The 15,024-nt window shown below is 37.7% G+C and overlaps 1 protein-coding gene across 1 annotated transcript; it reads right to left on the bottom strand.

Moving 5' to 3' along the window:
- Positions 1-1,444: 1,444 nt before the first annotated feature.
- Positions 1,445-5,280, bottom strand: LOC112017689 (myrcene synthase, chloroplastic). The gene is given in 8 exon segments (XM_065768326.1): positions 1,445-2,066; positions 2,191-2,384; positions 2,387-2,438; positions 2,549-2,687; positions 2,770-2,988; positions 3,297-3,669; positions 4,620-4,887; positions 4,992-5,280. Coding segments are annotated over 8 exon segments (1,785 nt in total). The 5' UTR covers positions 5,235-5,280; the 3' UTR covers positions 1,445-1,769.
- Positions 5,281-15,024: the final 9,744 nt, after the last annotated feature.

Here is a 15,024-nt window from a genome sequence, read left to right on the forward strand (position 1 = left end):
GAACTTGACCGCCATTATTATTTGTCTAATTAATTAACATTCGAGTGTTAGTTATTTATAGTTAATTAATCACATGTAATATACTAAGATTTAAGAAAATGAAAAAACACGCACCTCCTCATCAACCCTAACAGCAAGTGCCTTTGTCCCGCATCTATGTTTGCCTGAAGTTTTGCTTCTATTTTCAGAATTAATTCTTGATTTTTCCTAATAAAGAACATTCAAGATATTTATTAAATCATTAATAAAACAATATAAATTTACTTCATCATTTGACAACATAATATAGTAAATATTGGATAATAATAATATACGCATAAATAATTTACCAGCCAGTCCTTATTGGTCCATCTCCCTTCAATAAGTCCAGTCCATTGCTCAAGTGTGACATTCTTTGGCGGGTGAATTTTTGCATAGTCTTCATCATGAGATTGTACAAGCTTCTTATAAGTCTGATACAACTTGTTAGAGCCGCTACTCAATAATCTTCCACATTTTGTATTTACTGTTTTCGTTACTAAGTTGGAATCTCCTTCAAGCTCAAACTGATCCTGTAAAATGAAGTATATATGTATTATAAAAATATTATTATATGAATTAATATACTTAGTGACAACAAAGACGAGTTAAACGTTATTAATATAAATTTACCACGATATTTTGAAGCACCACATCTCTAGTAGCAGCATCAACACTTTTCCAATTTTTTACGTTGTAACTGGACAAATTACTTCGCACTTGTACCCCAATTTGATTGACAAGCTTGCACGCATTTTTTTTGGCGCCTAGTTCATATATGTACCAAAGCTTTTAGTGACGAAATATGGTTTCGTCACTAAAAAAATCTATTATTGTTTTTAGTGACGAAATTCATATTTCGTCACTAAAGCATATTTTTAGTGACGAAATCATATTTCGTCACTAAAGCATATTTTTAGTGACGAAATCATATTTCGTCACTAAAAAATATATTATTGTTTTTAGTGACGAAATTAATATTTCGTCACTAAAGCATACTTTTAGTGACGAAATGTTATGTCGTCACTAAAAACATATAAGTGCAAAATCTTTTTTTTTTTAGTGACGATTATTTTTCGTCACTAATACTTACTTATAGCGACGAACGTATTTTCGTCACTAAAACTATCTATAGTAATACTTACAGTGACGAAATATTTCGTCACTAAAAATTTTAACTTTTAGCGACGAAATATTTCGTCACTATAGATTAATTAAGTTGGCGCCAAAGTTTCCCTCCATGGCGCTTATTTTTCAGATCACAATAGCGACGAAATTTATTTTTTGTCACTAAATGTAATAATTTTTTTCATTATTAGTGACGAAATTAATATTTCGTCACTAAAAGCTGTATTTTTAGCGACGAAAAATATTTCCTCACTAATTTTCGTCACTAAAAGTACATTTTGTTGTAGTGTGGTTTGCCCAACTCCAAGCCTACATCTACATATAATTCCAACCGAAGTTCACAATGAATGACATGGTCCACAAGGATTACAATTACATTCAATCAAACATGGCAAACTAAATTCACAAACTCTCACATACTCACACAAACAACATTCCCAAAACTCATCGACATAAGTAAAACACTCACAACCACAAACTAACTCACTCATAAATCTCAAAGGTAATATGTAATACAATTGATGAATTAAAACTTCAAATCTGCATCCTTATATATCAATAATTCATCATGTCGATCTCTATGTAGTGGAATGGGCTGAATAAATAATGATAATAAACAATCCTTAGTTTCGCGGAATGGGCTGAACAAATAATGATAATAAACAATCCTTAGTTTCGTGGTTTCCAACCCCATGTCCATCTCCATACTGGTACATGCAATGGGCCACCCTTACAATGTTGAATATAATTTCAATAAATGTGTCAGAGAAGGGAGAAGTCTTAGCTTGTTCTTCATTTATCTTCTTCCATATTGCACTAATCAAACACCTAATGTATTCACAGGCATCTTCTTCACTGGCACCAGTTTCATTCATGTAACATTGGATTGATTTAGGCACATCACCTCTTTCTAACTCAAACTAATTCCAAAAAAAAAAAAAAAAAAAAGAAAAAAAAGAAGAAGGAAAAGATCGTAAGGGTTTAAATTAATAACTGTATGAAATTCTGGTTGATGATACTCTTAGGATAGTGTGTTCTACATACCTTAGATGTTCCAAGATCATCAACAAGTCGTATAATCATTGATGACCAACGTATTATGTTGGGGCATTCTTCGAAGAAATCTAAGGCTTCCTTTGTTATTGGATTTGTGGCTGAAAAATAAGTATTCAATAGTATAGTTGGCACTGATACTGATACCCATGCATTATCAAGGTATTCTTGAAGGCTAGGGGTAATCCATTATAGTACCACTTTGCTTCCAACAAATAAGCTCTACATAAATTTGCCCACTGAAATATTTATGAAGGAACAATGAATTAGAGCTAGCATAACATATCATGTGTTCAAGAAGAAGATATTAAAAGATTAGTATAGATGAATTTATAAGTCAAGGTCATACTGATTTTTTAAAATATTGAATGATGTGGAATCCTTGTTCCTTAAGTGTATCAAAAGCCATTTCATTAACTAAATTTTGTAGAGCAAGGAAACACATCTTCATATAATCTGGGAGCCCATCCATTGCATTGATATGCCAACTGAAATCACAAAAAGTTCACTTAAGTTATTATGTCAAAGATAGCTTTGAAGCATTCAAGGCCTATTTCTATTAATGCTAACCTCTCAACAGCATCCGTGAAGAGCTCAAGTTCATCCAAAGTGCCATACACATCATAAACATCATCTATTACCGTAATGATTAGATTGGCCTTTGTTGAGATTCTTCGAGAATAACCAAACCGAGGATGAAATGTACACCCCACTGTCCAGAAGAAATTCTCTGTCAGCCTATTTCTCACAAAGCTTAGCTTTTCTCCTAGGCCAATGCTCCTCCACCACCTTTATTTGAAAGAAACAAGAGAATGTCAATTTTCTTTTTATTTCAATGCATTTTCTTACCTTTCGAATCAGGTAAGTTAATCACTAGCTTTAATTTTAATATTTTGGCTATAACTAATTTTATTATTTGTTATTTTTGCCATGAGCTTTGATTTTAATTTTAGTATTTATCAGTTTATGCTTCAATTTCTATATAGTCATCCTTCTAACTTGGAAGTTCCAAGGGCTGTCAATAAATATGTTACCAATCAAGAATTATATATCAAATGCAGCACAATTTATAGAATGAGATTTAACAAGCTTTTGACCTTGACACTTGTTTGAGATCTTCCTGGTGGGTTGCTTGCACCATGTTGAAATCCAGTTTTGCAAGCTCAAGCAAGATAGGATTCATGTCTTCTTTGCTCCTATATACATCAATGAACCATCTCGCTTCCACTCTTAATATCCTCAAATGTAGTGGAAGCTCCAAGGCATGGCTCACCATGGTAGAAATATACTGATCATTATTATGGTTGCCAAATTCTTGGAGATGTTTTTTTGAGAATTCTCTTGCTTCATCCAAGCTATTCTCACCTTCTATCGAAAGGAATGATGCTTCATACAAGGATAGCATTCCCTTGGTATCATCACAAAGATATCTCTTAAAACTCCCTCCCTCCATGAAACTATTAAAAACTTCTGCACTTAGCAACCCAACAATCATTAAAGGGTGTTCTAAGGGCTCAAGAAGCATGTTATCAAGTATTGAATGTGTAATGTGTAATTTTGAGTAATGTTATAGTTACAAATTATTTTATAATTTTTTTTTACAACTAATTGTTGATGCAATAGGTGATTATTAGTACGTAAAAAATGATGTTAGTGGTGAGTTTATGTAAGAATTTATCACATCAACAATTTGTAAAAATGTTCTAAAATAATTTGTGCATATAGCATTACTCACACTTTTTTATCCCATCGAAGTGTATAGTCATCTAAGATTCATTGATGCACAAAACCAAATTCAAGTAAGTTGTATCTATTTTTATTGTTTTTTGTGTTGTAGATGTCATTAGTTAAAATAATAAAAAATATTTATCAAATAAGGAAGTGACAAGAGAATGTTTTGTATAGAATAAAATGACAGAAAATAATATATATTGTCGATCATGACTGATTTATTAAGGATCACCCCAAAAAACTTGGGACTAGCTTGTTATTTTTGTTTAGTTTCTAACAAAAAATTATTAAATTTACCCTAATTTGTGCACTTTTGAGGTCTAGCCACATTTGTGCTTAATTACACCATAAAAGGACTACTCAAGTTGCAATTGAAACTCCTCATAATTAGTTATATATATTCAAGATCCATCTGTCTACATGCCCGCACAACATACACTCAAACAATCCAATCCAATCATATTTGCATAGTTTAGAGTATCAAAACTTAACAGTCATATTGCTAATAGAAATGAATATGGTCAATATAAAAATGAAACAAAATTTGAAATAAAAAAATGAAAATTTTGAAACGTAAAATCTCAAAATGAAAACAATTCAAAAAATAAGGGGGAAAAGTGCACCGCAGTTTTAAAACATTGGTTAGTAATAAATATCCGATCTATGAAATCAAAATTTTTCTTAATTACCTTCGGACACCTTATATCCATGTTGTCTAAGCAGTCGAAATTTAAGAGCTATGGCATATAAATTCTCCTCCTTCCATGTATCACCACAATGATCATTGTTGTATAGACCTTCCAAGATTGTCTTCATTTCACTCTCAAAGTGATAAGACAATCCTAGTCTTTGCAAAGTATCTATAAGCTCCAATTGCTCTAGAGGACCCACCACTTTGTGAAACATCATCCTCACATGTTCCTTCAACTTGTTAACTTGTCCTGTGTACTCTTCTCCCTACATCACAATATTATAATTAACATGACGCCAGTGATCAGTTTCCGGCACTAATTCAAGTACTAGTAAATCTAACAATGAAAACAATACCGTATATTTTGTACCAGGTATTCACTTCTCAGTGACTGAATGTACTCGTAGTCCCAAATGGGAGGTTGGTAATTAGCCGATCGCCGAACAATATCAGTGCTACTTGAAATTTTGCTGGAGGCCTTGCATTGGATAGGACCAGGAACAATGTCACTTCTGCTTGTTACAAGTGATTTGAGATGGATGGGACCTCTAGATGGGAGAGCTGCTCTAGGGAAATTGCAAATAGGGAGTGAAGCTAGTAGGTTGAGAGCCATTGACAAAGGCCTTTGATAAAGCTTATTATGGTTTTTTGGGTTAGTTACTACTTTGAAACATATACGTTAGATATGTGCCTTATATAGGCTTGAGAGATTCTCATCCGTATATCTATCCGTTATTATAATTTACATCACTTTTAACGTGTGTAATAAAAGTTCTGTCTTGGTGTGGGTAGTTGGACGTGGGTACCTCTGGTCGGCTCCTCATCTACCGTCGGCTTGGGAAAAAAAAATTATATATCTAATTTTTTTTATTAATTTAATTTACTTTTAAAAATGTTTTTATACACCTGATCACGAGCCCAAAATCAAACAACAATACAAATCCATTCATTCTAAAACTAAACAACAACACGAATCACAAATTTCTTTTTTCTCTCTTTCATGAGTTTCGTCTTATCTCTCTTTTCTATTTGACTATCTTTGCATCTTTGAATCTAAGAATAAATTAAGAATGATTATTTGTGAGTTATGAGTATCTCTCCTTTTATTATAAAAATTTACGTTAGATATATGCCTTTATATATTGTTTGGGAAATTCGCACCCATATATCTATCCATTATTATAATTTACAATTTCACATCATGTTTAACATGTGTAGTAAAAGTTTTATATTAATGTTAGTTTCAGTTAAGCTTTTTGGAAGATTTTTACTTGTAAAATCAATTAGTATTTTGAGTCTAATAATAAAAAGCAATCATCTTATTATAAATTTTAATTATATTGTATGTAAAAAAAAAAAAAAAGGAAGAAGAAGAAGAAAAAAGCTGTGTCTTATATGTTAGTACTCGCATATAATGGTTATCAACGTCAACGCTATATGTTGTACAGGCAAAGATGTGCCATGACATTCTTCAGCCAAGTGTATCAAAAAGTTCATTTTAGAGGAACTCTATTATTCAAACCTGAAAAGTTTACAAATTTGAAAATTATGATTCAAATTATGAATTAAAGTTAATTTAAAGAAATTTAAAAGAATTATATTATTTATAAGTGGGTTTTAGTTAACTCAATTGGTAAAGTTTTTTATGATTAAATAAGAAATCTTGAAATTCTCTCCCCCAAAAAAATAAAAATCCTTATAAAAAATTATTTTAATTGTCTAATTAAAATAATTATCTTTGTTTTAATAAATATATTTTTTTAAAATTTTTGATTTTTAGAGTTATAAAGCAACCCAACACCAAACAAATTTGAATTAAATTAGGTTTGATTTTTTTTTTAAAAATAAATTTTAAGTAAATTTTGCAGGTGTCTTTTCTCTAATTTGATGTATTTATTTACTATTTTTTTTAGAATACTAAGTATTTTAACACACACATGGGAAAAGAGGAAAATGTTTTAAAGAAACTGATAGTGGTGTATATCCAAAAGTGCCTAACTATTGGATATATAGCACATACATTAAACCTATTGGATATACAATATAGAAATTAAACATTTTTAACTCACACTCATTTTCCAATATGGGATTAACCCACTTTTTTTTTTTTTTTTTTAGAATACAAAGTATTTAGGGTTTGTTTGGTTTACTCTTAACTCAAAACTCAATTCTCATATTTTATTTCTCATCACTCAAACCCAATTTTTATAACTCATATCTTTATCTCTTCTTTTTCCTTAACTCTATCTTATTTTTGTTTGGTTTCAAATCTAGGTGAGTTTAACTCAAAATTTTGACAAAGTGGTGGAGCCCACGTATTGTGCAGATTAGAACGGTAACATGTCTCTCTCCTCCATCTCTTTCATTTTTTTTTTTTTCTCTCCTCTTTTATTAAGCTTGAAACATTGAAACCTTTCTCCTCCCATTTTCGGCCTCTACCACCTCCAACAACCCACCAATTGCAATTCTCAAAAACCCAACCCACCGCCATTGTTTTGCATCCACCATCGTACAAATCACCAAAAATCAAACCCATCCACCATAGCAGATCCACCAACACCCTCAACATCACAACAAATTCTTTTACATATATATAATGAAAATAAAAATAATAAAAAATACTAGAAAAAATTACCCCACAAAATCCACAACTCGAAGCCCAAAAAGCACACCTTAACTTGATTAAAACACAAATCACAACTGAAATTGAAGCCCTTTGCCATCATCGCGTGAAGAAAAAAAAAAGAATGAAGAAGAATAATAAGAAGCTGAGAAAAGAAACCAGAGTGAAAAAAGAAAAAGAAAAAAAAGAAAAAAAAAAAAGAGAAGTGATAAGTATAATTCCTCTATAGTAGCTGACGACCCTGAAGTAGCCAACAACTCTGCTTATATTTTCGTGACTAATTCCAAAAGGTTGATGACCCATATTAGAGTGACGAGTTAAAGCTGGCGGGTTTAACATGCCTCTTGCGTGGTTCGCACGCATAGGTATATAAGGAAATATCTTGCACCCCATGCTTAATCCTAACCAAGGAGACTCCTATAAGGAAAGGATTCCACAAGATACGCAAAGTAAAGAATTTCTCTCCTACAAGGAAACATATTCTTAATGAGGGCATGGATGTCAACCCTATGCTACTATAAAAAACCCAAGACCCTCACAAATCAAGGTATGCATAATTCACCCCAGCTCTGGCACTCTTGAGTTGTGAAAAGTTCTAACTTGACCTTCGGAGGGTACTTGGCCAGCACCAGATCGGTGTTCTTTGTTAGGTCTTCTCTTTTTGTGTTGTACAGGTATTGTTTCGAGTACGTGAAAACCGTGTGACTTACTGTTGATTTTTCAACATCATCAGTTGGCATCGTCTGTGGAAAACGTACTTAGTGACTTGTAAGCCATACAAACGCTTCCCGGACAAAGAGTTGCATGGTACTTACTTGCTCGATGGCGACCACCAACAATGTTCAAGGAGACGAACCACGTGAAACTACCCTCGAGAGACAAGTTCAGACTCTTGTCGCTGCCATGGAACGCCTTACCAAGCAAAACCATGATCTAGAAAAGTAGCTGCATCAAAAGAATGCAGGACATAACACTCAAAAGGAGGACTAAGAAGGCACCAGTGCTGAGAGAAGAGACCAAGAGGGTCCGGAAGGTAGCAACGCCTTGAGCAGACCAGAACGGTAGGACATGAACCACCCATCCATCATAGATATGGCTCCACCTCACATTGTCGTAGAGATTCAGATGATGAAGGAATGGATGGACTTTATGATGAACGCCCTTAAAGGGCAAGTGTCTAGCGACCTCAATGACTTGGTCCACCAAACTGATTCACCGTTCACCACGACTGTCAATTCCTTCCCCCTAGATCACTTGGAATCTTTCAAGACCTTGATGCACCTTCAAGGAGTGGCAGATGAGATCATGTGTAGGGCTTTCCCTACCACACTGAAGGGTCCCGCGAGAATTTGGTTCAGCAGGTTGACGCTTAACTCCATCAGTACCTTCAAGGAGCTAAGCGCCTAGTTCGCTTCACATTTTATTGGGAGGCATAGGTGTAAGAATTCTACTGCATGCCTGATGAGCATTAGGCAATGGGAGGATGAGACGTTGAGGTCTTATATATAACCCACTTTAATAAAGAAGCGCTTTCAATCGATGAAGCTGACGACAAGATTCTCATAGCCGTTTTCACAAATGGGCTACGGAAGGGTAAGTCTCTATTCTTACTATATAAGAACGACCTGAAGACTATGTCAAATGTGCTTTACAGGGCAACCAAATACATGAACGCAGAGGATGCACTTTTGGCTCGAGAGGAGAAACCTAAGAAGAGAGAAAGACAGGAAGACATGTGGCAAGACAGGGGGTGGAATATGGCAAGAACTAGAAAACGTAGAGATGACAGGTGCTCTAAGCCCCCCGCGGGGAGGTTCACAAGCTTCACCCCACTAACTGCCTTGATTAACCAGCACCTGATGCAAATCAAGGACGAAGAAGCCCTGTAGACATCCTCTACTACCCAGCGTTCCAACAGATGCAGATTAACAGAGAACGTCTAACCTCAACCAATGCTTTGCTTGTTGGATTTGGAAGAACAAAAGTATACCCCATCGGCGTAGTCACATTGCTTGTAACAGTCAGAAATTATCATCAGCAAATCACTAAGGATGTAACATTTCTTGTTGTCAATTGCTCATCCGCCTACAGCGCCATCATAGGACGACCTACCCTTAACTCGTGGAAGGCTGTAACTTCAACCTACCACTTGATGATTAAATTCCTTACTAAGTATGGAATAGGGGAAGTGTGAGGAGATCAAATATCTGCTTGCGAATGTTATATTGCGATGCTGGAAATAGACGACCATCTACAAACCATGAGTATAGAAGAACAGCGAACAGGGGCGGAACCTGTAGAAAAACTCGAGGAGATACCCCTCGACAACTCCAGACTAGACAAAACCACCCGGATCAGCACCCTCACCAGCCCAATGGTTCACTTGGCGCTTGTAGCTTTCCTCAAAGAGAACCTAGACGTGTTTGCTTGGAGCCATGAAGACATGCCAGGAATCGACCCCTCAGTTATGGTACACAAGTTGAATGTGTCATCCTCTTTTCCACCTGTCTAACAGAAGAAGCGAATGTTCGCTCAAGAACGAGACCAAGCAATAGTGGAAAAAGTCGGCAAGTTACAAGAGGCAGGCTTCATCAGGGAAGTATACTATCCTAATTGGCTGGCAAATGTGGTAATGGTCAAGAAAGCCAAATGGAAATGGAGAATATGCGTAGATTTCACGGACTTGAACAAAGCGTGCCCCAAGGATAGCTACCCTCTCCCTTAAATCGACGTACTAGTAGACTCTATGACTCAGCACCAACTACTGAGCTTCATGGACGCCTTTTTAAGTTATAATCAGATCTAGATGGATGAGGCGGACCAAGAGAAGACTTCATTTGTTACTAGCCAAGGCCTTTTCTGTTACAAAGTAATGCCATTTGGCCTCAAGAACGCAGTCGCGACGTATCAGAGGCTCATGAACAAGATGTTTGCAAACCAAATTGGAAGGAATGTTCAAGTCTATGTCGACGACATGTTGGTAAAAAGCCAAAGGGAGGATGACCGTCTGCAGGATCTCAAGGAAATATTCGGCATCTTTCACTCCTACAACATGAAGCTCAACCCGAGTAAGTATGCATTTGGAGTGACGGCAGGAAAATTCTGAGGTTTTATGGTGTCTCAAAGAGGTATCAAGGCCAACCCGGACAAGATCAGAGCCATAGTAGAGATGGTCCCCCCTAAAGAATGTAAAAGAAGTACAAAGTTTAAATGGTAAAGTAGCCGCCTTGAACAGGTTCGTATCAAGGGCAACGGATAAATATTTACCCTTCTTTCGCACGCTGAAAAAGTCTTTTGAATGGACTGTCGAGTGTCAGTAAGCGTTCGTAGATCTAAAAGCCTACCTCTCGTGTACTACGCCAGCTGGGCACTTCGTGGTGCAGAGGAAAGGTATCCACCAATGGAAAAGCTGGCCTTTGCTTTGGTTACAGTAGCCCGCAAGCTCAAACCATACTTTCAAGCCCACACGGTGATTGTATTGACCGACAAGCCTTTGCGATGGGCAATGAGCAACCCTGAAGATGCTGGGCGATTGGCACTATGGGTGATAAAGTTGAGCGAGTTTGACATTTAGTACCGCCCACGTACCACCATTAAGGGACAGGTTGTCATAGCCTTCATAGTGGAGTTCACCAACGGGGAAGACAAGGTAGATGAGTGTCCTTAATGGAGTATACATACAGACAGATTGTCCAACAGGTAGGCCGGTGAAGTAGGTGTCATGCTTCTTTCCCTTGAAGGAGACAAGATTGAATGTACGGTTCACCTCGACTTCCCTACCATTAACAATGAAGCAGAGTACGAAGCTCTAGTGGTAGGACTCGATCTCGCCAAAGCGGCAGGAGCCGCAAACGTGGTTCTTCATTGTGACTCTCAGGTCGTCATCAACCAAGTAAACAGGATTATGAATGCAAGGGCGAAAGGATAAAGAAATACCTAAAGCAAGTAAGGAGAAGGGTGGATGACCTGTAGGCCAAGATCGTCTAAATCCTCAGAGGAGAAAATGAGCAAGCCGACCGCCTTGCCAAAGCCGCTTTAGCAGAACATATGACTGGAGATTGATGTTCAGGAGATTGATTCTGAAAATGACTGGACCACACCATTGGTTTCCTACTTGAAAAATGACATTTTACCAAACGGGAAGGAGGCTGCAAGAAAGCTAAAGGTCCAAGTAGTGTGATTCATTTTAATGAATGACGACTTGTACAAGAGAGGATTCTCTCGCCCATACCTAAGGTGTTTGGGTCTGGAGGAAGTGAATTATGTCATAAGAGAAGTTCATGAAAGGATCTGTGGAAATCACTCAGGGTTACGGTCGTTGGTACACAGCGGGGTACTACTAGCCCACTATGTAAAAGGATGCCCAGACTTATGTCAAAGCTTGCGACAAGTGTCAAAGATTCAGCAATATCATCAGACAGCCATCCGAAGAGTTGACCCCAATGACAACCCCATGGCTATTTGCTCAATAGGGATTAGACATTATGGGACCATTCCTAATAACGGTGCGACAACTGAAGTTCCTTATAGTAGGCATAGACTACTTCACAAAATGGGTAGAAGCTGAAGCCTTGGCCACAATTACGGAGAAGAACGTACGAAGCTTCGTTTGGAGGTACATCATATGTAGGTATGGGATCCCTAGAGTCTTAGTCTCAGACAACGAAAAATAATTCGACAACAACTCATTCCAGGATTTTTGCTCGTAGTTGAGGATCAGAAATCACTACTCCTCCCCCACCCACCCTCAAGCTAACGGACAGGTTAAAGTCACGAACCGATCCTTCCTTAAAATTATCAAGACTCAGCTCGAGGGGGCAAAGGGCATATTGCCTGAAGAGTTGCCAAGCATACTATAGGCGTATAGGATAACAACAAGGACACCTACAAGAGAGATACCGTTTTTGCTAACATACGGGAGTGAGGCGGTCATTCCAACCGAGGTTAGACTCACAAGCTACATGGTGGACAATCATGATGAAAGCAAAAACGACGAGGTTGTGCATCTATAGCTCGATCTAATTGACGAAGTCAGGGTGACAGTCAAACAAAGACTCATACGGTACTAGGACCGCATGGCTAAGCACCATAATTCCCGGGTCAGACACAGAGACTTTCAGGTTGGAGATCTCGTTTTGAGGAAGGTCATGGGTGTTGCTAGAGACACTGCCCATGGGAAGCTCGGCCCCAATTAGGAAGGACTTTACAAAATCACGTTATGGCAGAGGAAAGGCACCTACCACCTGGAGGCACTGGACGGATAGAAGTTACACTATCTATGGAATGTCGAACACCTATGGAAGTACTACTAGTAGAGATGATGGCATGAAGGGCAACACCCTTTCATTTTTAGTTTACTTTAGTTAATTTTAAATACACTCCTCAGTTTTCCCATTTTCCTTAGTTAATTTTTGCTACAATACTTTTTAAGCCCAAAGGGCAGGTCTTTTTCTTCTAAAGAACTACTTTTTCTACGAATGCGTGGTTTATCATAATAAGAGGAGTTTATTCAAATATGGCTAAGGTGTTTATCCACAAAAATTATTAGGTCCATAAAGTGGACAAGTATGAAGTCCATAAAGTGGATGAGTTTATCGAGTCCATAAAAATGGACAAGTTTATTAGTCCATAAAGCGGACTAGTCCATAAAGTGGATAGGCCCATAAAGTGGATGAGTTCATTCCTGAAGGATGGACTATTATAAAGTTTGTAAAGCGGACGAGTTCACTAGCTTGTCCATAAAGTGGACGAGTTTAATAATAAAATCTAAAAAAGTGGACGAGTCATGGCAGAGGAAAGGCACCTACCACCTGGAGGCACTGGATGGATGGAAGTTACACCATCCATGGAATGCTGAATACCTACGGAAGTACTACTAGTAGAGATGACGGCATGAAGAGCAACACCCTTTCATTTTTAGTTTACTTTAGTTAATTTTAACTACACTCCTCAGTTTTCCCATTTTCCTTAGTTAATTTTTGCTACAATACTTTTTAAGCCCAAAGGGCAGGTCTTTTTCTTATAGAGAACTACTTTTTCTACGAATGCGTGGTTTATCATAATAAGAGGAGTTTATTCAAATATGGCTAAGGTGTTTATTTACAAAAATTATTAGGTCCATAAAGCGGACAAGTATGAAGTCCATAAAATGGACGAGTCCATAAAGTGGACGAGTCCATAAAGTGGACGAGTTTATCAAGTCCATAAAAATGGTCGAGTTTATTAGTCCTTAAAGTGGACGGGCCCATAAAGTGGACGAGTTCATTCCTGAAGGATGGACCATTATAAAGTCCGTAAAGCAGACGAGTTCACTAGCTTGTCCATAAAGTGGACGAGTTTACTAGATTGTCCATAAAGTGGACAAGTTTAATAATAAAATCCAAAAAAGTGGACGAGTTTATTAGCTAGTCCATAAATTAGACAAGTCCATGAAAGTGGACGAGGTTATAAAGTGGACAGATTTATCGGTCCATAAAATGGGCAGTTCTTTTCAGCAGAACGAATTATGATTATAAAGTCCACAAGATAATGGACGGATCCATAACAAGTGGATGGACCTAACTAAGCTGACGAATCCATGTAAGCAGGTTCATCCCATGAGAAGGAGCTTATATTATAAAGATTACAACAAATGGACGGACCTATAACTAAGTAGACGGGTCCATAATTATGCATGTAAGTGGATGAATCAATATTATTAAGTCCTGATCCATGACTAAGCAAACAGGCTCAGTAAAAAGCCAAGAAATGAAATCATTAAATCTACAAAGTAAACATCCTTTGGTGGATGGGTCTATCGTGTAAAGCAGACGAGTTCATCTCTAGCTTAGGAACGACGGGGTCAGAATTCGAAGCTTCTTGCGTTGGAGGATCTTCAGAATTCGGAGGTTTGGTTAACAGGGTCATAGGAACGACGGGCTTGTCCAAAGCAGGCTGGGCAAGAACGACACTATCATTTTCTGGGTTCGCCTCGGACTTGAAGGAGCCATTGTTCTCTTTAAGGGTAATGCCTTATGCAGGTGTCGACGCAAGGGGTCATCCATAGAGACCTTAGACAAATCTAGGTGAGGGTAAAGGGATTTGATCTGTTTAAGGCAATCCTCAAACCCATTACCATAGTATTCGGCACAGGAATCAATGAATGCCTATGACACCCTGAATTCCTTCACGGCGTCATCCTTGGCCATTTCCACCTGGCCTAAAAGGGCCGTTAGCTCCTTTTCTGCTGCCACCTTGGCTTTTTGCTCCTTATCCCTCTGACGACCCTCCTCCTTAAATTTCTCTTTCAACTCCTTCACCTCCTGATCAAAAGTACGCATGGTGCCCTTATACTGTTCCTGCCCGTTAGTCAGGTTCTTGATACACTTATGCAGATGAGTAATCACCCCTTCCTTAGTTACACCCCTGTCTTGCAAAGCTTTCATACGAACCATTGCCTGCAAGACAAGATAACCATTAGCTATTAAGCATAAGAGTGAAATAAATAAAGAAACAAGGGAAGAAGCATACCTGAGCAAGGTCAAAAAGACCTGACGCCCCCAGCTCCTCTGTCCCTTGCTCAGCACAAGGATCCATGTCCTTGTCCCTGATGATGGACCTCACCATCTCTGAGGCATAGTCCTTGTATGTGAGAAGATGTCAGTTAGGATCCTGAGCGACGGGGCCTGACGTCGTCATTAGCCCTTTGACTGCCCCATGCTTAGGCTTGGGAGGTGACGACTTCTTGGGAAGCTTCTCCCCAGGAGTGACGAACACCTTCTTGGATGGGCGGTCATCCTTC

Source organism: Quercus suber, unplaced genomic scaffold (assembly GCF_002906115.3).
Source record: "Quercus suber isolate HL8 unplaced genomic scaffold, Cork oak 2.0 scaffold_921, whole genome shotgun sequence".
Lineage (NCBI taxonomy): Eukaryota > Viridiplantae > Streptophyta > Magnoliopsida > Fagales > Fagaceae > Quercus > Quercus suber.